This window comes from Ciconia boyciana, chromosome 12 (genome assembly GCF_034638445.1).
Source record: "Ciconia boyciana chromosome 12, ASM3463844v1, whole genome shotgun sequence".
NCBI classification, from domain to species: Eukaryota; Metazoa; Chordata; class Aves; order Ciconiiformes; family Ciconiidae; genus Ciconia; species Ciconia boyciana.
The window spans coordinates 1,793,897-1,820,568 of record NC_132945.1 but is presented as its reverse complement, the minus strand read 5'-3'; the positions used below and the strand labels follow the sequence as shown (position 1 = coordinate 1,820,568).

General features: G+C 49.9%; 2 protein-coding genes across 8 annotated transcripts; both read right to left on the bottom strand.

Annotated features, from left to right (window-relative positions):
* Positions 1-379: 379 nt before the first annotated feature.
* Positions 380-18,601, bottom strand: RAB41 (RAB41, member RAS oncogene family). 7 transcript variants are annotated; one of them, XM_072876706.1, is made up of 9 exons: positions 18,430-18,568; positions 16,667-16,725; positions 14,906-14,959; positions 12,639-12,744; positions 8,822-8,930; positions 8,445-8,556; positions 5,153-5,246; positions 3,251-3,317; positions 380-2,705 (listed from the first exon to the last, which is right to left on the bottom strand). In XM_072876706.1, exons 2-9 carry the CDS (start codon positions 16,690-16,692, stop codon positions 2,641-2,643), a joined length of 633 nt encoding a protein of 210 aa, XP_072732807.1. In that variant the 5' UTR covers positions 16,693-16,725; positions 18,430-18,568; the 3' UTR covers positions 380-2,640. The 7 variants fall into 7 exon arrangements, 5 of the variants coding, with proteins under 5 accessions (XP_072732807.1, XP_072732808.1, XP_072732805.1 ...); XM_072876707.1 differs by having other exon boundaries at positions 8,822-8,927; XM_072876704.1 differs by lacking the exon at positions 8,822-8,930 and having other exon boundaries at positions 18,430-18,601.
* A 690-nt stretch (positions 18,602-19,291) lies between these two features.
* Positions 19,292-26,273, bottom strand: ARR3 (arrestin 3). The gene is made up of 17 exons (XM_072876979.1): positions 26,257-26,273; positions 25,701-25,731; positions 25,260-25,320; positions 24,829-24,873; positions 24,221-24,420; positions 24,055-24,114; positions 23,716-23,783; positions 23,266-23,401; positions 23,080-23,164; positions 22,882-22,954; positions 22,211-22,348; positions 21,609-21,692; positions 21,286-21,309; positions 21,154-21,206; positions 20,772-20,781; positions 19,768-19,770; positions 19,292-19,391 (listed from the first exon to the last, which is right to left on the bottom strand). The coding sequence occupies exons 1-17, from the start codon at positions 26,271-26,273 to the stop codon at positions 19,292-19,294; spliced, it is 1,188 nt and encodes a 395-aa protein (XP_072733080.1).
* Between the last annotated feature and the right edge of the window lie 399 nt (positions 26,274-26,672).

Below are 26,672 nucleotides of genomic sequence, written 5' to 3'. Positions count from 1 at the left end.
GAGTAAGAGAGGAGCTGGGGCCACCAGTGCTCCCGCGGTGTCCCCGGGTCGGTGACACCCCCCTCAGCCCTCCAGGACAGGGGGGACGCCGCTGAGGAAGGCAGGTGCTGAGGGAAGGTGGCACAGCACGGCCCCCCGTCACCCTCAGGGCCCTCCCAGGCTGGACCCCCCCAGCACTGCCACCCACCTTGAGGCAGTGCACGCCGCACCCCGGGGCGGTTTAAAGCCCCTCTCTTCTCCCTCCACTCCACTCCCACAGCCGGTAAGCTCGTCCTTCTCCCACCATATCCTACCTGGGACAGACTTGTTAGACCTAGGAGTAAAATAAGCAGAGGGAGCAGAAGACCCCTCTCCCGCAGCAGGACAGCAAAGGTGTTGGTGAAATAACTTTATTTAGTGTGATACACGGCTGTGGTCAGACAGTCCATACTCATATTAATAGTCACACGTACTCGGCTAACAGCTAGGAGACAGCAGGGCCAGACACACACTCAATATTATACACATCCATAGAGAAGACAGCGGGAAGTGAACTATTTTATTTCACTAGTTACCCCCCCGTTACTTAGGGTCTCCCCCCTCCCTCCCCCCAGGTCCGTGACTCAGAACAACACGACAGCAGAGCAGCGCACACCTGCCTGTGAGAAGGGGACAGCAAAACCTGTTCTACGGCAGACACGGACACACCGACAAACATCAGCAATTCCCACACAACAGGGGTATGTACAGAGGAGGGGGCTGAGCTTCCTGCCGGCGCTGGGACCCGGCTACGTCAGCTGGGACAGTGGGTATGGGGGGACACTCCAGAGTGAAATGGGAAACAACATCCCAGCTTCCTCCTGCAGGCCAGCTCACCTGGAGGGGAAGGGACAGGGCTCTGGGCAACAACAGGTCAGTCACTGGCAGCGAGGTGACTTGCCGCCAGTAAGCCAACGTGGGGACTGCCAGCTCCCGGTCCGAGGCTGCCCCTTCCCCTCCCTTGACAGCCCGCAGGCTTCAGAGTGTGCACGCTGTGTCAGTGACCGGCAGGCATCCTGCTAGGGGAGTGTCACTAGCCACCAAACGCTGCTGTCCCCACCCGTCACACTGCGGTCAGTCGCCCTCCTGCCCGCTAGCATCCCTCCTGTCAGCATGACATAGGCCGGGTGATGAAAAGAATGGCTTAAAGCCGTCCAACTGCTTTGTTCTCCTCTCTGTCAACAGACAAACCTACTGACTTCTGGTTAGGACAGATGGACAAAAAAAACCCAGTAAAAGTCTCTGAAGAGCTCTGTTAGCATAGTTATACACTAGAGGGAGGGGACAGCGGGAAGAGGAGGCATTTCCCAACCTCCAAGGTCGAGAAGTGACACTAAAATTCACTTCAGCAGCATACGCTCCTCCATTCCTCTACCTAGGTCTGACAATAAATCCCTGCCACTCCTCATCTCAGCTTTGGCAATGTTACAGCTTAGCAGTATTCCAAAAGTGAAATGGCTACTAGCCCCATCCCCCAGGGTCTACTACAAAGGCAGCAGCAGCTATGTTATGACTTCATCAAGCAGCAACCTAGGTATGAGAGCAGAACAGCTACCACTGGCCTTCCGTCTGCTGTGGCCCTCCTGCTCCGCGTGAAGAAGCTCCCAGTCTATGGGACTATGAACAGGAGGAGACTAGGAAAGGAGCCCAAACAGCATCCATGACTCCCAGAGCAGGTATTGACCCTGTAGTGATGGATTTCAGGTAACTGTTTGCTTTCGCTGTTGACAGACAGGACCCAGGTCTCTACAAACCACCCTGAGGATCTCTCCCCACCCAGCCTCACACTGCAAAGCCTCTGTACCCTCTTCCTTCCCCACATCTGACAGCCAACACTCACAGAGCACCAACGTTCTCTGGATGGGAAGATATTCCAACTGAGGAGAGCGGTCTGTGGGATGTCTCTGCTACACAAACAGGAGCGACAAGGCCAAAGCTATCAGAGTTTGGGGGTTTCCAGTGCTGTGTGTTAACATGAGGGGCAAAACTCAGAAGTCGTGAGCAAGAGTTAGCCAAGATCATCCACAGAAAGGAGAAACTGAGGAGCTAATATTGCGTGTGCCCTGCAGGAAGCAAAAGCCTAGAAACAGGTAACCTGTATTGTCCAAAAAGGCAAGGCCAAGTCAAACTGACTGGTTTAAAAGGAGCAGCCTTTCAACAGAGGAAGTGGGGATGCAGGACAGAGACAGGGCTGGAGTGGACAGGGAACTAGTTAAGATGCAAGGCAGTAAGGAAGGTGGAAAGCCCACCCCCAAGCTTTATTTTTGTCTTCCCTAACTTGGTGGCTTTTCCATTGCATTCACAAGATACATCTGAGCAGACAGGCTCAAGGTGGGGAAGAGGGGGAGAAGGAGAGGAAGAGAGAGTGTAAAGGGCACCACAGTGCCAAAGTGCAACAACATAAGAAAATAAAATAAAAGACAGGACACTCATTCTGCACTCAGGGCTCATACCATGCAGTAAGAGGGGCGGCCGGGGCTGCTCCCCACCAGTAAACAGGGAGTTCGCTCGCTTAGTAGATTGGTTTTTCAGCCCACAAAGTAGGGTTGCCTAGCCAATGAGCAGTGATGTTCTTCAGTGAGACTGGCCGGTTGGGGAATGTGCTGCTACAGAACGGGCCTGTTAGCAGGAGCACCCGCTCTCCGTTACTGGCTGCTCAGGAGGTTTCTCTAGTTTGATGTCAATCACTGCAGGAGACAAGATAAGGAAATCACCCGGCTCAAGGAAAAACAAGGACAGAACAGAGAAAGGGATCTGAAAAGGTTGTTAGCTGTCCCTTCTTGAGAAGGGCAGGTGTTTTAGCAGAGCAGAACATATCCTGCCTGAACAGGATTAACTGCGAAACCAGTGGACTGGTTATGTCGAGACCACTTAAAGGATAGAGCCCAATCGGACAGGTCTGCACACAAGACAGCCCTGTGCAAAAAGAGGAAAATATTATGGTATTTTAAAACTATGCAGATTTTATCCTAAGCTTAAGTGGAGAAAGCAAAACTCGTGCTTGCCATTATAAAGAGTTGGGTACATTTATATCTAGACCACAAGCAGGGTCCTGAATTTACACCCATAGGTAAGCACCACACTATACTGGCTGTTTCAGCCATGTCTCTGCAAAACCCCAGTAAGGCCCATCCCCACAGTGTACTGAAAAGTCAGTAAGCCCAACCTAACAAAAGATAATTGCCAAATTCTAGGAGAACAGGAAAGTTACTGATGAGAAAAGCAAGGATACTGTCTTCTTTGCTCTTCTCTGGTGTGCTGTCCATCCCAGGTAAGGCAGCAGCCACACGACGGAAAAGCTGAAAAGTAGCAACAGATAAAGCTGAAGGTTTGTCAGAAAAAAGTGCCCGTTAAAAAAAAAAACATTGCTTTACAGCAGATCTGAGAGTCCGAATTGTGCAATTGTTACATGGGTACTTTAGCAAGCAAGGCAATGATCAATAAATGCCACGAAAATTTTACCTAAGAAATGTAATGGGTATTATTACAGAAGTTATTCAATGCCTACAAAACAGACAGGTTTATTTTACTTGTTTCTGCTTGAACACAACATGGAATTCATTAGTAACAGTTCTTCTAGGGACGCACAGAACAATACCCTCCTGCACTCAGTAAGCACATCATCTACCATTTCCAGCCTCAACTGCTTTTGCACACAGCAGTGTTACAGTGCACAACTCAGGACTTCTCATAAGCAACTTCGCAGGAGACCAAAGGTTTAAGACGTTTATGGAATAACAGGTTTTACAGCCCATCCTTTCAGTCCAGTCCTGCTGCAAAACAGCCATTTGTGAGCGGACCTGCTGGCTGAAGTGAGCTGCGTATAAGCTATTAAGGATGTGCGAGAGCTGAGAAGGGCTATCATATCCCCATAAAAACAGAAAATGGTTTTGCATAATTTTTCAAGTCAATGCTTAGAGCTCCTCCTGCTGACATTAATGCAGCAGCTAACACAATACAGACACTGCTAGGCAGTCTGGTGAAAAGTGCTGCATAAAGGACTAGAGGAATCACCAGCTAATGATGATTTTTCTCACAGTAGCTTGGCAGGGGCTTCTCATCCACCCCTCCAAATTGTGTTACTTGGAAAATCAAGCCACTGATGTACCAGCAAGGTGCTAGAGTTAGCATCCTTTCAGTCACAGAAGTTCTCACTGCAAACACCCACTAGGCAAATAAAGCAACACAACCTTAGAAAACCAAAGTTTAAAGTGGATTCAATCCAGAATAGCCAAAAGAAAAAACAAAACTAGTCTCCTAACCCCATTGGGAGGTTCTCTTAACCCCACTGGTGTGCAGCAAACCTGTGAGTATGTTTCCTAGCTGACACCAACAGTACTTATGCTCCCTGCAGATCCCCAGGCCTTAGGGTTGCCTTACTCCCCAAGTTCTGTCATGCTTCAGAATGATTCCTGAACGAGCGGAGAGTGGGATCACAAGCTTATAGCAAGAAGCAATGGGCACAAACTGAAATACAAGAAATTCTGTTTAAACGTAAGAAAAAAGTTTAAAGTTTTTTTTACTGTATGGATAGTTAAACACTGTGACAGGTTGCCTGGAGAGATGGAGTCTCTATCCTTTGAGATAGTCAAAACCCAACCAGAGTCAGCTCTGGGCAGCCTGCTCTGAGTGTGAGCGTTGGACTAGACGATCTCCAGAGATCCCTTCCGACCTCAACTATTCTAAGATTTTCCTCTGCGGCTTGCAAACAGAAGCAGGAACTTCTACTCTAGTGCATCAGCATATGCCATTACCCTGACTGGTGGCAACACTGATTTTAGAAAACAGTGCATTAACTGTTAACAAAAGCAAAGGGAATGTACGAAATTACATTTGACTGGCTGCACAAAATAGCAGCATTCCTATCCCTCCGCGTATTCTGTTTCTAGAGTCTCCTTTCTTTCCAGGTGAGTTTGCTTAGCTTTAACAGGGAATTGTTGACTTGACAGGAAAGGAGCTTCCACTAGATAAAGGAGCAGCAGTGATCATTGGGCAAGAAGCATTTCAGGGGTTGACAATAAACACTGCAAGCAAATATCTGATGGACCATGAACCCTAAGCAGAAGCTTAATCCTCCCACATACAGAGCAGTAAAGTACAGATTTCCTGTCTTTAGACCAGAACATCGATCTACCTGTTTCACATTGTATCCAGTCTTCGCACTGGTCTCAATAAACATCACATTCAGCTCTTTGGCTCTCTGTTCACCTTCTTCTGTAGTGATTTGCCTGGACAAAGATGCAAACAGAAGCAGAAAGACAGAAAGGAAGAACAGTCAGGAAGAGTCTGTGACTGAGACACTCTTCAGTGGAGGGCCGCTTCACCACCCCTTACAAGAGTGCACAGTCCACCAGTGGAGACCTCAGGACCGCTCAGTCTCTAAGACCCCCCGGTCCTCCAGCTAAGAATGAAACAACCTCCAGTAAGTTACCCAGGGAACACCTGGACTATTAATAAGACTATTAATAACGGATGATCAGCACAGGATGAAGTTTGTGCAGTACATTTGAGCCTCATTCACAGCATCCTCAAGGGAAGGAAGAATCCCCACACGCTGCACCTGATACAAAAAGCAGTTTCCCAAAAGTCAACAGAAGGGAACTCCGTGAGGTTACAGAAAGATTTCAGAAAGGTTCCAGCAGCAAGTACAGTGCAACAGCAAGTGCTAGGCTGCTGCTTGCGAGCAAGCACCTGCAAATGCATCTCTGATCAATACCCTGTACATACCTGTTTCACATTATATCCTGCTTTAGCACTGGTTTCAATATACATCACATTCAGTTCTTGGGCTTTTCTCTCACCCTCCTCTATAGAAACCTGTCTACAGCAATGAGAACAAATCACAGAAAAGAAAAACCAAAACAAAGAAAAGTAGTCCAAAATGATAAAAAAAAATGCAGAAAAAAACCAGCTACGAACTGAAGCAACATTAACAGGAAAGAAAAACTTAACAGGCTGCACGAAATAAGAACAGTGCTATTTTCAGTTCAGCTTTTTGGCCTCAGAACTTAACTTGCATCATCACTTGGTTTTTACCATAGGATGAATGGCTCCCAATACGCTGGATTCTATTCTGAAAAATGTGACCAAGCTCAGACTGATACTGTGGCTTTGTCCAGCCTTAAAAGGCCCAGTATTTCAGCCTGACACAAATCTAACTTCCTTTTAAAAGAAAGGCAAGGCAGCTTCTTTTACTGACACCTGGATATACACCATAATTCCAAATTCTAGCCTAGACCAGGAGTACTGTCACTACATTAAACTTCTAAAATAAGAGTTTCTAGTGCTACATGAACTTCAACTGTAGCTATGTTTCAAACAATTTTCTGGTATTTTTAATTCTTATGGCAGTGCTGGGCCAGCTGTCCTGCACACACTTATGTACCATTAGGAAATAATCCAAGGCAGAAATTATCCCATTGGGTTTTCCAGTTCCACATGAAATTAGATTTTGATAGAAATTTGAAAGCTTCAAATCTAAACGCCAGATTATTCAGTTAGGGAGCTGCGGTTGTTTCTAGCTCCCAGGAGGGCATAAGAGGTACTAAGTGGTCAACATCCAGAGCTGGCTCAAGTAGATCTGATTTTGTTCAGTTGCCTTTGTAAGCTGATTTCAGAGACCAGACTGATCTGAAGTCTTGCCACCTGGAATTCTTAATCCAAATCAGCTCTACACATTTTTATCGTATTTCTGAAGCTCTGAGCACTGAGTTTTACCAATGTTTCCAAAGTGCAAGGCACAGGACACTTAGAATGCCCCCCCCACTGAAGTGGGAAAAGCCAAATAATTGTCAAGACTAAGGTGGTGTACGTGGTGGACGCAGAACACATTTCTGTAAGAACCATCAGTATAAAGCCCACACAGCGCCCAGCTGGAGCCTAACTTTATCCTTTTCCCCACTGACTCAAACCACTCGCCGGTACTAGAACTGTCTATGCTTTTCCTGCTAGGCATGGCAAACTAAAAACTAACAGCATGACTTGTACAGAGACAAAGGGCAAAAAGCATCTCCTGACACCATACTGTGCAGCCAGGGATGCTGGCTATTGTCTCATACGAACATTTGAACAACACCAAAACCACAAGGGAAAAAACACATCACAATACATTCTGAAGCAATATATACACTGCAGGAGTGAGTAAAGCAAAGTTTAGAATTTAAAATGAGATAGCATCCAACAATGAAACAGATCCCTGGTAAGCCCGTCATCCCAAGAAAGGGAGTAAACAAACAGGCAGTTCAGATATCAGTGCAGGATTTTTCTGAGAAAACATTTATGTTCCACCTGTAAGGCTTTCCAAGCTGTTATCTTTTGATCAGAAGTGTCTCGTGAACAGCCAAAGGATAAGGTTTTGATTTCATAAGACCTCATTTCATCATGAGATCCAGGTGTTTCCCAGTTCTGCCTTTTTGAGATACTTTCTTTTGCATCAGATGAAAATTCCCCATCACTTCGATGCCTCCTATGTCCTATGACATACGAAGCACGCATTTTAGAGTACCTGGTGTATCTGAAGGTGGTTCAGTTTAAAGTATTGGGACTGTAAGGAACTGCATGACTTACTCCATCTTCCCTTTGCTGACAGCTACTACTGACACTAACTATTAAAATAAAAAAATCTTTCCTTATCTACGCTGTTTCTGATGTCTTCACAAATGAAAATCTCAAAACAGTAAACAAAATTTTTGCTAAATCAACAATCAAGAGAAGAATTTGAAATGGAAATACAAAAGCGCAAGCCTATGATCTTCTAAGAAGCTATTACATTGATTGTGTTGGTTGAAGTGGCATTGTAAGATTAAGTTTTAAAGGCAAAATGCTTTATGACATGTCCCAAAACATTAAGTCTGTGTGATTTTAAGATTTAATTAACTTTTTACGTCTCTTGGGGAAGTCTGATTTTGCTAATCTAGTTTCCTCTCACACATCTACAACATCACAGTTTGTTTTATGTACGACATGAAATTTATGCTCAGAGGGAAACCTTTTAGATTTATACTGTAAAATCTCATGCTGCATCTTGTAACAGGAAGAAACTTTACTAAGAACTTACAGTTGCACATGCAGAAAGTGTCATGTAAATAGGATTATTGAAAAAAGGCAGATTTTCTTACTTTTGCAAGACATCTTTTTGGCTTTATCTCAGCACAAAAAGAAAAATCAGACAAAATACACTATTGAGAAACATGGTATAGAGATACTTAAGTAAAAGGAATTTTTTTAGGTGGGTTTGTTTTAACCAAAGCTATTTGTAGAATAGCAAAATGGAGTAACTTTGCATATTCTGAAACCAGAAATCTGAATTTCATGACAAGCTATTTAGGCTTCGTTTAAGATCAACAATTGTTTTGTTGACAGACTAGTTGGCCAGTTCCTTGCTTTTACTGGTCAGAGCAGCAAGGCTGCCACCTCCCCTCCATTACCTCTTGTCTGCCAGGTCAGTTTTGTTCCCCACCAACATGATGATGACGTCGCTTCCTCTCTCTGTCCGAACGTCATCAATCCACTTGGAGGTTTGCTGGAAAGAATTCAAGTCTGCAGGGAAGAATCAAATGGGAGTGCTGAGGATAAAACTTCTTTTCAGAGAGAAAGAATGCTATGCTTGTACTCAGGTGCTTCTCCAAATTTCCCCACACCACATTTAAAGGACCCATAAATTGTTTTCCACTCAGACAGAAAAACAGGGTGGGGAAAAACTGTTTCTAATGTTAATCATCTTTTTGCAGAACTTCTGATTGTAACATATTAGTTCTGCTTACATGTAGTATTTCAAATAATGAGACATCAAAGCATCACTCACTTGTAATGTCATAGACTACCACAGCAATAGTGGAGTCGCGGATGTAGCTGGGAATGAGACTGCGGAACCGCTCCTGGCCTGCTGTGTCCCAAAGCTGCAGCCGAACCTGCTGGTACCAGGCCAGGGAGAGCAGAGAGAAAGAGAGAGAGAGAGCAAGAGAGAAAAGAAAGGAGGAAACTGTCCTTTAGAGAAAAGGCCATTTCTAGAATTAACTGTATGCAGCTCAGCCTGAGAAGCTGAGGCTGACCTTGTAATCTTGCCCCAAATATCCAAACACCATAGAAGCTGGCTTTTCTGACTCTGTTTATAGATAAGGTGCTTTCATTACCTCCTTTCCTTGCCTAGAGATTCTGCTGTTTCCCCAGTCACCACACCCCAAAGAGCTCTAGGTTATGGCTACGACCTCCAGTCATTGCTGACAGCGCTAGCTAACAAGTAACACAGAGCTGGTCTTCCTGGTCTACCCAGGATTACACACGGGGTCTTCACAGGACTCCCAGCCTAGAGCATCTCAGATCAAAGCTTTTTGGGCAATTCCCATATGACAGACATGCAACTCCCTCAGCCCAGACACCACATAGTAAAACACCATCCATTCTCCAGCATCAAGCATCCAGAAGATGGCAATGGGGATTTTCATGCAAGATTAAGGCAATCAGTAACTTAAGTTCTGGCAGAAACAAAAGCAAGTGTTACACGCTGTAGGCTTCACGTGACGCAAAGGGTTCTCCCTTTCAGCTAAGCACAAGAGTCAGAAACAAGCACAAATGCTACGAGAGGTACAGTTTGATCTCCAGAACTATGCCCAAACACAAACTGACTTATTATATAAGATAGCTCTAAGGTCTGGGACCTGCCTATTTGAAACAGCAATGGTCAAAACATGCCTAACTACCACAGTGAATGCTGAACAAAAGCTTTTCACAACTGGGAGTGATACCATTTCCTTCCAAGTCATTACCCCACGCAGCTAGCTGTACAAATAGCACTATGCTGCCAGAAAACAAGATCGCTATTGGCATTCTCAACGGGCACGAGTTTCATAGGAGGGCAGATACTGGTTCCCAGCTTAATTACATGAATTGGTTAGATGTGCTCACAAAGCCACTTGTTCAGCAATGAGGGAGAGCAGCTGTTTACGTGCAGAACAGTGGTTAATAAGGCAGCTTGCAGGAGACAGGCTACAAGGGAGAAAGGACCGAGAATTGGCTTCTTTAGAAGAGAAATAGAAGCTGGACAGAGCACATGTCTGCAGTGTCTTGCTACAAGCAGATTCAAAACAACATAGTATCTACGTCTGGGTATGTAGATCTGATGCCCTGGGGCTTAAGGAAGAATAGGGCTTATAGTTAAAGCAATTAGCTCATGCTTCATTTTGAAGGTAGCCTTGATTAACAGTAGCAAACATCCGGGCTCTTCACTACCCCAGGAAACTTAGGGTGACAAACTCCAAGCACTTGGACAGTATTACACCAGTGCTGGAAGATCAGATTGATAATGACAGCTTCTGGCTCTTGTTTCTAGATTTCACAATGAGCCTCCACATAGTCCCCAAGACATTGCTGCCACACCAGACTGTTCACCACCTTGGTAGACTTGCTGGGTGATTTAAACACTCCAACCTTCAGACTCACAGTCAAAAAGGCAACTAGAGGAAGGATCACAGAACCAGGGAAGAACTGGCCCCAGTAATCCTGTTGTAGTGAAGGATAACACTATTTGAGGAAAGGCCTTCAGCTAGCATGCAGGTACCATGCAGGCACCATGCAGGCACCTCTGAATTAACCTGAGGCAGTTAGCTGCAGTATTTCTGTGGCTTCTCGTTTCTCAAAGTCAAAGTTTGTCTGCACCCATTTTGGAGGGAAAGAGAAAATATAAATAACCCACTCAAACATGACAGCATGCTAATAACCCTACCCGTCTGGAAAGATGAAAGGTCCTCAACCAAGAATTAACCCAGCCTCTCCTAGAAACAAGGTAACTTGTTCAGAAAGGGGCCCAAGTTGCAGTATGGACTTTCACCATGGATCTCTCCACAGGCCACTTGCATTTCAAGATGCCCTGTAGATTAACAATAAGTAAGCCATTTCTCTTTTTCTTCTCAGCTCACCACATGCTAGCTAACAGTTTCTCTCTACTAGTTAAGAGTATCTTGGCTGGCACTTAAGTATGTCCTATGGGACTGTCCCTATTTTACACTACCATGACCAACACTAACTTACAGAAGACTATATGAGGCTCCCAAACACAGTTACCACTAAAGACAATGCAAATATATAGCTCTTAAAAGTGGTAAAGGAAACTGTGTTTTCCTAATCCCACTAGTGCCCACCATCATGCCCTCAGAAGTACATGGGCATGTTCCTTCAATAACACAGGAAAACTAAAAGCCTCTCAGTCACTAAGAACAGAACAAAGAGCAGTAACAAGAAAAAATGAAATTATCTGAAAAGATCAGACCATTACCAAGGCACGATGAGATCAGCTATCACTTAATTATTTTTGACACGTCTGGAAGTTGTTAAGAACAGCCTAGACTGTGGTAAGATTTTTCCACCTGCTTGGATAAACAGCATCCTGTACCTGTCACAACAGTGGGGAGAAAAGGTGCCAACCTATGCAGCCTGCCACGCTGTCTCACCTAGATGTGTTCCCAGCACAGAGCCATCACATGCACATCTCGGCACTCCTCAAACCCCAAACAGATCGCTTCAGTTTTACATCAGTTTGCACCAAACCAGAAATCCTCCCAGAGTCAACTACTTCAGCTACAGAACTGGGAGAAAGACCATGTAATTATTTGCCCTCAATATGCAAGATAAATCATAACAGAAGTTTGCTATTTGTTAAGCACTTCTGTTAACCGAAGTGAAACAAACCCCTGGTCTGTAAAGCCTCACTATAATCTAGAGTTTGTGAGAGAATAAAGGTGGGCCAGAGGTTTTTCATCTGTTCTACATTCTTCACCTAGACTTTGTCCACATGGTCTTGGCTTCCTGGTATATATCCTCTCTAGATATTTATGCTGATACTGTAGCTTAACTGAAAAAGCCAGATCAAGTGGAACCAATAACAAGGAGTTATAATGAAATAATTGTATTCATATCTTCATATCTTATACGAAAACATTCATGCCAAGAGTTATAGAGAACTTCCCTCTAAGCTTGTTTATTCTTTAGAAATTACAGTAGTCACATCTCTTCTCTTTCAAAAGGCCTCTGGTTACTCACATGAATTGCCAGCTCTCTTCAATGAAATGGGAGCCTTGAATCCTCATAAGTCGCTACATAGCTTTTATTTAAATGAGTTGTAATCTTTTACCTACTATGACAGTATTCCTTTGCTTTGGCATCTGAAGTCGTTACTTGTATTAGCTCTCTAGTTATCCAGAAAGGAAAAATTTCATTCTGAGGTTTTAAAAAAAAAAAAAACCAAACAAAAAACACACCAAACCCCAAACCAGAAAGAGTAAAAAGCTTTCCAGAGGCTACCAATCACCTTTCATTCCAATCAGCACAGACACACGAGAAGTCACAATCCCTATTCACCTACCTGACAATCCTCTGTGTATCACTTCTGTAGTTTGAGCTTTGAGCAGACCAGAGTTTTCCAGTTCCCCAGTTTCGGTATTATGGGGTGGGGTTACCACTGGTTCTGAGGGAAGATGCTCTGCTACTTCCCCTCAGCTCATGAAACACCTACAGTTCTGGGGCCAATGGCCTACCTTAGCTCCTTTCAGATAACACCACTGCTTCCAATGCATAAAAGGTACATGTTAAAAGCAAGGTCCCTGCAGACACTCGGGCTCAATACCTACTTGTAATGTCAAAGACAGTGACAGCCACAGCAGAGTCACGGATGTAGCTGGGAATGAGGCTGCAGAACCTCTCCTGGCCGGCTGTATCCCACAGCTGCAGCCTGATCTGGGAAATGGAAAAGTGTAGGGGAAGAGGGAAGGGGAAGAGCAGGAAAATGGAAAACAAAACCAAAACTCAAGTGAAATAAAAATAAAAATAAAAAAATTGCAAGGCAAAAATAATGCAACAAAAGGAAAGTTAAAATGGAACAGAAATGTGAAAAGAGCCAACAATACTTCTAACCGCATTCTCACAGCAACTTCAGCCTAGCATGTCTGAGAAACCTCCCTCCCTCCACAGACCCATTAATAACTCACGCACATGAACATGTTCTTCCATTTAATCATAAAACCGAGATATCCCTAAAATACCTACTCACACCATCTGCTAACGAGGGAAACAAGCATACATACCTCAGTGCATCCTGACACGTCAGGACTCTGGCTATAACAGCCACACAAGCAGACTGCAGCCTACAGCTAGCTAGATGCGGTCACTCCTAACCATAAGGACATCACCACCCTGCTACCGACAACTCCACTGGAAAGCCTGGTGTCAAGTACTGAAACATAGTAGTGGGGTACAAGCCAGGATAGCAAACACCCTCTAGACTGGCTTATCTTGGGCTTAAATCCAACAACTCTGGGAAGATATGGAGACACAGTAAAGGAAATACTACTCAGTCTTTCAAGAACAGGGTTGTAGCTGTAACATGGAACTGTCAGCCTGACAGTCGGGACTGAGGATGGGGCTTCTTGTGGCTGCAGTTCACTCAACGCCACAGGTCCCAATGCACTGGCAACGTGCTAGAAATGGCACACTTACAGTTGTCCTCTGTGGGAGGCTACAGGAGATGGTTTTGAAGAACCCAACTCCACATATATTTGTCCCTTCTGCTGGCCAGTACATGCTACCCAGGCCACATTTAGAGCCGAGTGATCTGGCACAGGTATCATTTCAGGATATATCATTTGGTGTAAGGACATATCAAATATGCCAAAACATATGCTGCAGTTAGAGGCTTAGCATTCTTCATTTCAAGCCCAGCAGTCAAAGCCTATTGCAAAATACAGTATTAGCCATATCTGAGAAGTTATTTCAATGTCTGAATTTTCCTAGCTTGTGTGCTTGTATTTCTCCCTCCTCTTCTCTACATTCAACACCTCTCTGTTATTTAAACAGGCTTTATGGGCTCTGTGGACCACTTATATAATCAGGAAAGCTAACAGTATATCCAACATGGGAAAGAAAATGGTATTTTCTGAACAGCAGGCCAGCGGGTGAATGACATCCTGACCTACACAACCGTAAGAAATCAAGACTACACTGCTGAAAACAGCACACAGGCATTCCAACTTGCCTTCACAGGTGTCAAGCAGAATTCCCAAGATCTTTTTCTTCTGCCACTGCCAGCACCATTGAAGAAAGTTATCCAAGTAGTTTCTCCCAAACAAAGATTAAGCAAGGTCTTTCCTAATACTGAATCACTGGTAAGATGGCAGAGGAGCACTCAGGGAACTCACCACACACACTGGGCCGAGACTTCTTCAGAAGCAACAGACCCAAAGCAACACAAAGGACTTCCATCACACCACCGGCTCCTTCCCCCCCCAGCAGTTTCATACTTCTCAGCCAGTAGTAAAACTAGCAAAAAGAAAAGTACTAGCAAAACATGAACTAATGAAAAGACAAATACTGAAAGACAGGAGAGGAATGCGAGGGTTCTCTTTATGCAAAAAGGAATCTCATGCAAGCTAAATCCAAAATTGCTTTATTAATAGTACATCAGAACTGTGTTACAAAATAAGCCTTTCTACAAGGAGGAACTATGCCACCACTGGTAATCACGAATGACTTCAAGACTTGGAACTGCCTGGGGTCTGCTCAGACCCATTTACACTGACAATCCCAGAGGCAGAGCTGCAAATTCTGGGAGCAAGCTATGCCTAAGATACATATAGCAGACAGCCCATTCCCCGGGAAGTGGACCTTAGCTTGCCCCAATTTTGCATTAAAAATTTTGACTTCATTCTAGGGGTGTCAGACAGTAACAAGTATCAGAAAGAGGAGAGTGGGTCAGTGATTTGATTCAACAAAGGCTGTCCCTCTGAAGGCTGCTGTGGGATTTCAGCAGCCATTGGAGGAATGGCCAGGCGAAAGAGCACGCGCAGCAACTGCTGCTCCCATGACTGCAGTTGCCATGCTATCACACAGATGCCTCACTTACCGTGCGATCTTCAAGATACATTGTTTTTGACAGGAAATCAATTCCAATGGTCGCCTGAAAAGAAGAAAAGCATTAGTAACTGCAACTTGCCTTCCCGCAACTGCAAATCAGATCTTTCTATACAAACTCTCAAAAATGTTCACAAAACTTATAATTAAGCTGTTGAAGTCATTTGCCTTCAATACAGTTGATAAAAACAAAGCAATCTGGGTATCTGCACCATCTACATTTCACGTCATTCTTCCAACACTTCTCAACTGCACAAGAACCTCCGAGTCTGGATTTTAGCCTCAGACATTCATGCATCTTAACAGAGATCATATCTGAACCGGCGTCTCTTTCTGCTCTACCGCAATGCAGTCTAGTAGTAATTATCTTATTAGAAATAACCAAAAGGTAGAGCAAATTACGTATATAAATTGCAGGCAACTCTGCTGAACGCTAAAAAGCAATGTTTATTCAGGACTTTCCAGTGCTTCCTTTCCAGTGACATTCAGAAGCTCCATTTCCCAGGCAGTTCTTTCTGCAAGTCGCCTTCCATTCACGTTTCCATTGCTATACAGCGATTCCGGTACAAAGACATTTAAAGTAATTTACTAAGTTAGATGCGCTCCCAGACACTTAAATCAAGCAGATGTCCTAGCCCATCATAACCCAGGAAACAGGAGACAGGTTACTGATGTAACAGGTTTGAGTATTTTAGACAGATTATCTCCAGTCTTAACAAACACAGGCAGCATAATGTGTTCTGGAAGGTCTCCATCAGAACGTGAACCATTTAACATTAGAAGAGACCACGACAGTCAATTTCCGTAGGTAGTATTTATTTCTAGGAGTCCTATTTTCTGCAGCCAGGACACAGTTTCCAACAACTACAATAAGCAGATAAATCCACAAGAGCACCTTACAAAAGTCAGGAAAAGAAACAGAGAAAGCACAAGAGGATTCAGGTCCAGTGACTTGTCCTCACAAAAACAATCTTCTCTTCCTTTGCCAGCTTAATATTACTCCAGTCTACAACAGTAACTCTTTCTGGCCTGAATTCAAAGAGAACACCATAGTCTTGTCTTCCTCAAAGATATTTGTTATTCCTTTGAAATACCGCCAAGTGCTTTTGATGCAACTAACTCTTCCTGAAATCTTCAGGCCTCTTACGCATCTTTACCTTTTCATCTGCAGCCTCTTCAGCCCCACCCTACTCTTTCCCTGCTGAGATTTCCCCAGCTTTTTCTATCTATACCCTTTTAGTTAAAAAAAGGAAAAAAAATGTAGTAATTAAAAAAAATTGAGATAGAGACTATACCATGCTGACTTCTTGCAGATCTATCTATACACTCTGGACTCAGATGCTAGAGACCAGGAACTATCATAAGCATGTTCGTATCTTATTCTTTCTCTGTTTCCCGAGACTTCCATATCCACCGTCAGGCATCCTGACCATCCTCTTCTCCGTCAGCCAACCCCATAAACCAGTGTTTCTCCCTGTCTTCCTCAAGGCTCCTCACATATCCAGACAGGATCTAAACCTTGCTTCTTTTTTGTACACTGCATTTCCCGACATCATACTAGATGCCTGGGCTTAAACATGATGTCTCATCTCCATTTCAAGGCACATTACAACCTTACATATGCTATTGAACTTCTATTTCATGGAGAAACATGCTCACCCCTAATAGTTCTCACAGGCATATGTTTTCATGGCAGGGAATAGATTTACCCATATATAAAAAAATATAATAAAAAAAGACGACTATCACATACCTGGTAAGTATTGTCAAAACTGTCATACATAAACCTGGTGATCAGAGAGGTCTTCCCAACTACAAAAGAAAAGAAAAATTACTTTCAAGCAGCAGTGGGAAAAAATAACCACTGCTTTGGGAGTGACATGCTGGTAGCGCTGATCATCAGAATGAAGTTGCCAACCTAAGGATATTTCCCAGCTACACCCTCCTGCAAAACAACCAGCTCAGAAATTCATTCACAAAATGACATAAGTGTGTTAAGCCAAATCAATCTCAGTAGGTCAAAAATTAATCATGATGAAAACCTGGTCCTTAAATTGGGTACGTTGTGATGCATATGACAGACTTATATGTTTGCTTTAAGCAAGCAATAAATCTGCTTTGTTATTCATATTTCGCTACTTATGTAATCACCAAGTCTAGGACTTATAGGCAGAAACATCAAAACAAGACACGGTGATGTCCTGGACGCTATTTAGCTGCCTCTGGCTAGCTAAAAAAGCAACATTTTGCTTTTTACCCCCCACAACAAAGGGCTTGCATCCTTTCTTCACACAAAGATTTTTAGATACAGAGTAAACTTCGGTGGCTTGCTTAAAACCTTTAAATTTATGTCTCCAAATATTATCAAGAGACAAAGCACAGAACTGACAGGAAATGGGAACCAAAGATAAGATCTCCGATCCTCTCTCAGGAAGCTGGAGGAAGCCAAGAAAAATTCAAAGGACATGGATGGAAGAGAAGAGGGAAAAGGAATACACGGCCTAGAAAGGCCGTGAAATTGTGAACATTGGAGAGGGTTAAAAACAGGGCAGACAAACATCTGTCAGCAGCAATGTCAATCCTGCCTTGGTAAGGCAGGGGAATTGGACAACTTCTGGAAATTCCTCCAAGACCCACAGTTCTGGGACCGAGGAGGAGGTACACAATAAGCGATCTAAAGAGAGTAATACAGCAAAGAATACCACAATTTCAAGACAAAGATACCACTCACCCATGCATTATGAGGAAAGGGGTTCAAAAGGGAGGCACCTTCCAGGTAAAACAAAAAAATGAAGGTGTAAGGGAGGCAGCGGCCACGCTATACAAGCAGCACCGCCTTGCCACATCTTTTCTCTCTCCAGTATATGCCTCCCACTCGGCGTGGACGCGGCCTGAGACACCACGCACGGGGCGGAGCAGCAGCCCGAGAGCCACCGCATTTCCCCCAGACGCCAGCAAGGCCCGGCCGCCCGCCCGGCCCCGCCAAGCCCCGCGCCGCCCCACCAGCCCGGCTGCGGGCGCACTGCGGGCCAGCCCCGGGAGCAGGCCCGGCTCCGGCAGGCGGGTAGCCAGGCCCGCCGGGCACGCAGCCCGGCTGAGTGGTGGAAACGGGGACCCGGGAGCTCGTCAGGCCCGCGCCTCCCGCCGGCGGAGGCCTAAGGCCAGACGGCGGCGGGGCCGCCCCTCCCTCGGGCGGGCGCCCTCTGGCCGACGCCCCCCGCGGGGGCCCCGGACGGCTCGCCACCGCCTCCTCCGCGGGCAGAGAAAGGCCCTTAACGGTTCCTCCGCCGCCGCAAGACCCTCACGGCTCCCCACCCACCGCGCCCCCCTCCCCGGGGGCCTTCAGCGGTTCCTCCCCCCTCCCCCCACACGCTCCGGGCCCTTCGGGCCTCCTCACCCCGCCCCTCACGGCTCCTCCTCACCCCCGCAGCGGAAGGCCCGTGGAGGCTCCTCACCCCCCCCAGCCCCATCGGCTCCCCCGCGGCCCGCCCCGCCCGGCGCCGCCGCCCCGCTCACCGCTCTGCTCGCCCAGGAAGACGAGCTTGAACTTCCGCAGCGGGTTCCCGAACTCGCCGCCGCTGCCGGGGGCGGACATGGCGGCGCGGGGAGGCCGAGCCGGAGCCGTGACTGAGGAGAAGGAGACACCGCCGAGCGCACACCGCCGCCGCCGCCCCGCCCGCCGCGCCGCGCGTCACTTCCGCCGGCGTCACCGACACGTCACTCCGCCCCACCCCCGGGGCGGGCGGTTGCCATGGCGCCGGGCCGCCCTCCGGGGGCGGTGCCGGTGGCGGCCGCCGCTGCGGCCTGTGGCGGGGGGCCGGGCCGGGAGCGGCCGCCGCCGGGCCGTCCGGCGCCTCGCCCTCCCGCCTCGGCCCGCGGCAGCCTGCCCGGGCCGGCAGAGGCACCGGCTGCCCGCTTCGGGCTGTCCCGCGGTGGGCCCTGCGCCCCGGCACCACGACACGGAGCCTGCACCGGGCCACTGGGGCGGGTTTATTTATAACGGTGTCACGGAGCATTGCATAACGCAGGCAAACGACAAACACGCTGGTGACGGCGCTCGGGCGGGCTCCGGTGCACCCTCCCTGTCCCTGTCCCCTCGCTGGCACCCATGGGTGCAAGGAGGTGGGAGCGCCGCCCTGCGCGCAGTCAGGCTTTCCGGCGTGGCGGTACCGGGTGGCTCCCGCCACCGCAACCAGGGCGTGGAGTCGGTGCGAGGAGCCCGGGGGAGGAGGGTGCACTTAGGGGAACACATCGCACCGCGCCGAGAGGGCTGAGGTGTCTGCACCGCGTGCGGTACAGCGGGGAACGCGCTACGGGCATCTACGTCCCAAACCGGGGCGCGTGGGACCGGTGGCTCTCCGTGCGAGCGGGCAGCAGGTTAGCTTTCCTCTTTGTCAGCCTCCTCCTTCTCATCCTCGTCGTCTTTCTCCCCCTTGAGTTTTTGGCGAGCGAATTCCTCGATGACAATGTCCTCCTCGCTGGAAAGGAGAGCAGAGCGTGGTGAGCCCGGGGAAGGCGGCCGCGGGGAGCCCACGGTCTGGCTGCCCGGGATGCACCGCAGCGAAGAGGGCGAAAGCCCTGCTGGCACCCAAACCCTGCTCCTCCTAGGGGAGAATGCGGTGCTCGCCCCGGCCCCGTCACCCCCCACACTGCAGGGAACAGTCACTGTGAGCCACGGCCTGGCCCGAGCACACAAATCCAGGACAGATCGCTGGCTCAACTGCGAGCGTGCGTGACCGGAGGAGCTGGGCTCTTGCCTGCAACTTTTGGCGTTTTTTAAGACAATATTTTTGCATTGTCAAGGGAAAAAAAGGAAGGAAAAGAAATTAAAGTGGAGACAAAGAGATTAGTTACCTCCTTGCGAAAGGCGAGCGGCAGATGACATCAAGGGAGAGCCGCAAAATGAAAAGTGGGGGAAGAAAACGGAAAAAAAGAGTCAGCAAAACCAATTCCAAAAGCTTGCGAATGTGAAACGACTTGGCAAAATCTACAGGGAGCGACGGTGGGGACAGGCCAAGAGATTTCCTCCTCTGCAAGTTTAAGTATCCTCGCTGAGCTGGGAAACTGATTGGCTTTGGTGTGAAAGCCTTGCAGTTGCAGCCCGAGTTTCCAGGCTCCAAATCCCAGTGCTCGTGTCCCGTTGCAGGGTGTAACCAGACACAAAAACAGCCTTTTGGGGCTTTGCAAGCCAGGGCCGGCTGCGGGGCTGGTTGGTGGCCGTGGCTGCCAGGCACGGCTGCCAGGAATGGGTTTGGCACGCTGCGGCTTCCCAGAGGGAAGCAACCCCAGCTGTGGCTTCAGCTGGAGTAAGCTCATGCTGTGGGAGGAGAAGAGGGCTCTGGCACTGGGGACTGTGCGGGGGCACGGGGCTGTGACCGGCGCCGCTTCCAGCAGCCAAGGGACCTCAGCGCGGGGTGGGTGGGGACTGAGGCCGTAGGGGACGTTATGTCCAGTGGTGACACTTGTGACGGGGAGACGCGGCACTGCCGGCTGCTTCCGAGGGACAAGGCAAGGGCTGGGCTTGCAGCAGGAGAGGCTGCTGTGTTTGCAGCAAGGGGAGTCGTAAAATAAGCCCTGGAAATTTGCAAAACATGTGCCGAGCCCAGCATTTGAATCCTCCCAGCCTGTGACAACGCTCCTGCTGCCTGTGCCACCATGGAGGGTGTCATGCTGTCTGCTGTGACACAGGGGCTCAGGACTTGGAGGCCTGGATGATTTAATCCAAGGATGTAATCTCAAACTGGAATGGGGCATCGCATCCATCTGCAATGGATCTGTTGCATCCCTCTGCGATGGATCTGGATGGTTTATGTGTTAGAGGAAATACTGGCTTGAGGTATAAGGAAACATCTCTTTACCTTGGCTTATCTGTAGTCCATTGATAAGCAAAGCACAGGGAGGCAAGGATTGAGAGAGACACACATGCAGGTTAATAGAGAAAGGACATTTCAACTAACATCTCTTCTTAATGCTCAGGTGTTTTTCTTGAAAGCGAGATGTTGAGATGGGCGGCAGCCGGGGCACCGCGGGGAGGAGAGCTGCTCCCACGGCTGGTCCCAGACAGAGGGTGGCTGCCGCGCAGCTGGAGCAGCTCTGCCCGTCCTGCAGCCGGGGATGCTGGGCAGAGCAGGGCCCTTTGCACAGAGGCGGCTGCATCGGTGTTGCTTTTACCAGTTCCCCTCTGACCGGGGACTGCCTCTTCCTCCCCTGCGTTTCAGCAGCATCCCAGGCGCTACTTACCGTCCGCAGGCTTCTGGTGCATGAGGATGACAGGCAGCTCAACACCAACGTCGCTGGAAGGAAAAGCACTTCTTTCAATAAACCCGCCCAGCACCGCACCGTGCTTGGCCCCGCAGGCAGCTCCCTCCTTACCTGGAAGTGAGATCCCCCAGGATGCTGCAGCAGCGGGAGAGAAGGGACAGAAATCAGCCAAGGCGGAGGAGGGGAAGTGTTAGGCTTTGCTTTATAATAAGGTAGAAGATGATTTCTAATAGGGGTGAAGGGCAACAGCGATGGGGATGGAGGTGTGGGAGTCAGAGAGCAGCCCAGCGCCCGGCTGCCCCGTGGCCCGGGGGAGCAGGGCAGGGACAAGGGGATCCACGGCATGAGTCCCTTCGTCATCTGCCTGGTGGTACAAGATCCCACAGCACGGCCCAAGGGGACGGTCCCTGCCCCCCGCGCCCGCAGAGCCTCACCCTCCTCGGGACACCACCAGGTTGACCTTCACTTTGTAGGACACCAGGATGCCCAGCACCTCCTTGTCCATGCCGGGTCTCAGGCTAGGAGAAAGGCAGAGCGAGGCGGTGAGGCGGGCAGTGCTCCTCGCAGACCCCGTCCGCTCCCCCCGCAGCAGCTCCCGAGGCTGTCTCCGTGCCCCATTTCATGTGGGGTGCACCGGGGTGTCGCAGGAGAGGACAACACACCGTGGCAGTAAAAGAGAGGGGAGGGCAGGTCACTTGGCTGAAGCCACAGAGCTCTTTCTGGGGGCCACTTGAGCTGCCTGAGCTGGGATTTACTCCTGAGACAAGCCCTGATGCAGCTCTGCAGAGGGATACAGGGGCTTTGGACGATGGCTGGGACTGGGAGGCTACGTCTCCTATGAGATGGAGAGGTGGGTCTGTGGCCATGTCACAAACCCCCTACATTTTCTATCTGGATGGGGTGGGCTCAGGCACAGGAGGAGTGGGGGACTCTTGGTGGGAGCCCAGAGCATCCCGAGGAGCAGGAAGCTGTTGGAGGGGGGGAAGGCATGGGTCCAGCAGTGGCGGGCAGCACGGGGAGCCCACCCGACTCTTACATGGTGGTGGAGGCCAGGTTGGTGTCCTCGTGCTTGAGCTTGCCGTCAAGAGCGAGGCCTCGCTTCTCACGGTTGGCCGAGAGCGTGGGGGTGACGGAGTACGTTTTGGAGAAGGTGGAGTTGGCCGCCACGTTCTCGCTGGAAGGGGTGGGAGAGGAGAGCTCAGAGCCAGCACCAGCCTGGCGGGTCCTCAGCACCCACCAGGGATGCTCAGCGTTGTGCCAGGCACCTGGGCAGAGCCAGACCCCCCTGCCCTGCCCTCCCCACGCAGCTGCCTGTGCCCGTTTCCTCCTTTCGTTCCCTTATTCAACCACTTCTTTTTTCTACCCCCCCCGCCTTTGCTGCAGCCCTCCTCCTTCTCAGGGGCACAGAGGCTGTGGCTGGCCTCAGAGATGCAAAGCGAGGAGAGGAAGCAGCCGGGGAGCAGCTGCGCACCTTCCCCAGGGACCTCCCCAGCCGACACAGCTTGGGCTGGGAGGCACGGTTGTCCACAGCCTTCCCTCTCCTCTGCTTCCTCTGCATCTGCTCTTCTAAACCCGGTATTTTTGCTGCCTGGTGTAAAACCGTCTTCCCCACCCCCTCTCCCCATCTCTCTCCCCTCCTCCTCCTCCTCCTTTCTCTTCCTCCCTCTGGCCGCGACACCACGCCACCCCCAGCCCCTTTTTACTTACTTTATCTCCTCGGTGCACACAGTCTTTGTGTATTTATCCAGCGAATAGAGGACCACATCTGTGATCTGATCAACTGAGGAGAGACAAGAGGGCGCAGCGTTGGTGATGCGGCAGAGGCACGGGCGCGCAGTCCCCATCTCCGACGGGGAGGCCAGGATGCGGTGGGTGCTGGGACGTGCCCCTCCTGCCCTCTCTCACCTGAGATCTTAATTTTTTTCACAATCTTGCTGGTAGTGTTGTTGATGTTGACAGTCACATTGATGGGGTCTCCGTGGTAGTAGACCTGCAGTGGGAAGAGGCTTGGTTATGTGACCAGGCATCCCGGTCCCTTGTCCCTGGGGATGCACGTGGTGGCACGAGCCAGGGGACAGCCCCTGTACTGACCTCCTTATCCAGGGAGGCTTCGAGGTGCAGGGGCTTGTCGGACATCATGAACTGCCGGGTGGTCTCCGACTTCGGGGGTGGCCCCATCTTCAGGGGTGCAAACTGGATCTTGCGGATGATGAGGCGCACCGAGTTCCTGCGGGGCGAGAAGCCGTCACCCCCGGTCCCCCTGGCAGGGATGAGGTGACACGGCCTTCGAGGGGGACACGTCGGCTGTCTTCAGGGACATCACAGTGTCTCTAGCCGAAGGATGCAAGCTGCAGGCTGCTCTTAGGACGTGGTGGGCGCTGACATGGGGACCACTGCCCTTCCTTTGGGCAAAGTACCCCATCCAAGCGTGGCACAGGCTGACAGCAGGTCCTTTGCCTGACCCCTAAGCTGGCCACCCCAAAACGATCTGGTGGTTTGGTTCTAGGGCCATGGGGCAGGAAAGGGATCCCCTGCAAATACCTCTTGTGAATTTTCTCCTCCAGATTTTCAGCACAAAATCCTTTGACCTCGAAATCCACGCCGCAGGCCTGGGGGGACACGTATGTTCACTAAGCAGGAGGGCTCAGAGCTGCCTGAGGTTTACGTTCATTCCCCTTCTTCCTCCACTGCATCTCCAGACATCCTGGTCCCTACTCCAGACATCCTGGTCCCTACTCCAGACATCCTCCCTCCCCAGCCCTCACCCCACGGGCCACATCCCCATGAAAGAGAAGCAGCTCTCGTTTTTGGCACCCCATGACTTAATGCCCTGCCAGGGGGAACGGGTCCAGGGGACACGGGTTGGGGACAGCAGCTCACCTTTCCCACATCGTCTGGTCCCGGCTGGAGGGTGACCGAGCAGGGCAGGTTGGTGGCAATCTGGGCAGAACAGGGAAACAGAGAAAAAAGTAAACAACATGCCCAGAGATGAGCCCCGGTGCACACCGTGGAGGTGTGCGGTCAGGAAGGGCTGAGCAGCCCCTACCTCGAAGGTGAAGGGGTAAGCGTTCTCCCCGAGCTTCTTCATCAGCTTCTCCTGCAAAGGAGTGAGGGTTTTGGGTGTCTGGTCCGGCACAGGCGGGAAGATCTGGGTGGTCAGGACATAGAGGTCCTTCCTGAAGGTCAACCCGATAACGTCGAGGTCATCTCGGCCGTAGCGAAACGCGCAAGTCAGCGTCACGTACACTGAAGCCAGATGGAAACGGAGAGGAGCGGAGTTAGGGGAAGGGTGAGATAAAGGGAAGGCATGGGGGAAGGAAGGTGAGAAAAGAGGAAAGAAAGAAAAACTACTTTAGTCACTCTTTAGGAGAAATACGACCCTGTTATCAGCACCCAGACCTCAAACACCAAGTTAACAAGATTCATCACATCTTTCTGCGAGGCATGGGTAGCTTCAGAGCCGGTGCCCCAGGCAGAAAAGACAAGAAGAAAGAGGCAGCTTTCCTCTCCGGGCCAGCCACCATGGCACTGATGTATGATGAGCTGTAGACGACCCGTTGCAGTTTTAACCTGATTACGGTCCCAGGTTGCTTGTGAGCTTTGGACCGGTTTCCATCCCTTCCCCTTAAAACGTGGGGTTTTGTGTCTTAATACCTTTTCTGTCCTTTAGGTACTCTGGGTCGATCAGGCAGACACCATCTGCAAACAAGCAGAGAAGAAGGGCCAGTGAGCTCGGCCACCCAGGAAGATCCTTGCAAAAATACAGCACTTTTAAAAGTCAAATAATCTGCTCGTCAGCTGGGAAGGTGACCGAGGGGAGCTGCCGGTCAGGGGGACGGCTGTGCCTCCTCCAGCATCTCCACCCGCAGCATGGCCGGGTTGTTTTGCAAAGGGACTTTGTGCCTTTCCCCACCATTTTTCTGCGAGGGTATTTGCAGGAAGACAGGACGTTTGCTCCTCTGGAGGTGTCCTTGCTCCTCCTGCTCCGGTGGGAAGCAGAAGCAAGGCCACCGGCACAGGGACCGGTCTTCCTGGCTGCTCACTGCCAGAGCTTCCCCCTCCATAGCGGGCACGGCCCCACTCACCTACGGAGTCCACCGACTCCACGTGATCCACAAAGTCTCTCTTCCCCAGGTAGATGGATAGCTGGAGGCAGCACACGGTGAAAGGAGAGAAGGAAATGGGTTAGTGTTTGCCATGGAACTGGCTGAAATTTTCAAGCCCTGGGTGGTGTGGGAGGGCTCGTTAACCCTGCCGTTAGCGCGTTGGACCAGGCATCGCACGTAAGGATTCATATAGGTTTTTTTTTTTAATTTCTATTTTGAAAAGCAAGCCCTGCGGGTGACATCATGGCAGGGATAGCAGGAATCAGTCAGATTTCAAAGGGAAGGGAAACCCAGCCCGTGTCCCACCGCCCGGGCAGAGCCGCCCCGGAGGAGCCCCGCAGCCCCTCCACACCAGCACCTGGGGCTGACCCGCACCCAGGGACGGGGCGCACGGTCCCGTCTCTGCGTGCATGGACTCACCTTGCTGTTGGGGCTGGTCTTCTTGAACACCCTGCGGAGGAAACACAGACGGGTTGGGAATGCCCTGGATGAGGCTGGATGCAGCACAGCCCACGCCTGGGGCAGGCAGGGAGGGGGGGGCTGTTCATCTGCCCGGGGCGAGGAGGGAGAGGGCTTCCCTGCAAGCATGGTGCATCTCCGAGCGCTACGCCAGAGTGCATGGGATGTCCTGGCCTTGGGGAATTTGGTGTCCTGCAAATTCAGAGCCAAACCCACCCCGTCTGCCTGCCCTGGGGGATGTCATGCTCCTGAGCTCAGCGTGTGACCATCGAGGAGGGGTGCATTAGCTGGCTGTGGCTTATGGGCAAGTGAGAAAGCACCAACACGCAGAAGAAAAGGTAAGGTGCTTTGCTGGCCCTGCGATGGCTTGCTCCATCTCGCTATGGCGAGCTCATGTACCCGTCCATGGAGACAGCGGGTAAGGGGAGCCGGGGGGCTCGCTTTCTCCCTCTGCTCCTGCCCCACAGCACCCTGCTCCATCCCAATTAAAAAAAAAAAAGAAAAAAAAGACACTTACTTTGCTCCTTCTGCCATTTTAAGTCAGCGGCTGTGCAGGTGGGGATCTGCGGGGAGAGATGGAGGGGAAGTGCTGGGTGAGGTGGTGGGGAAAGGGCAGCCGCCGGCCGTCAGCCAGCGGGACGGAATCAGTCACGTCCCAATGCACTGCAGGGCTACGGCGCTGCTGGGCCTTTCGCCTTTGCAGAGCGCGGGTGCTGGGGGTTCAGCTGGGGCTGCCCAGCTTCGTGGCAGTGCACAAGGCACGTGCTGGTGGCTGGAGACCCCGCAAGCCCCTCGCCCCTGGCCAAAAAGGCAGTGAAGAGGAGGTGGAAGAGAAAAAGGGAGAGCGATGCCCCAGGCAGGGTAGGCTTCAGAAAATAGGAAGCACAGGGGTGACTCCCAAGGGAGCAAGTTCAAGGCTGGGAAAGGCAAGAA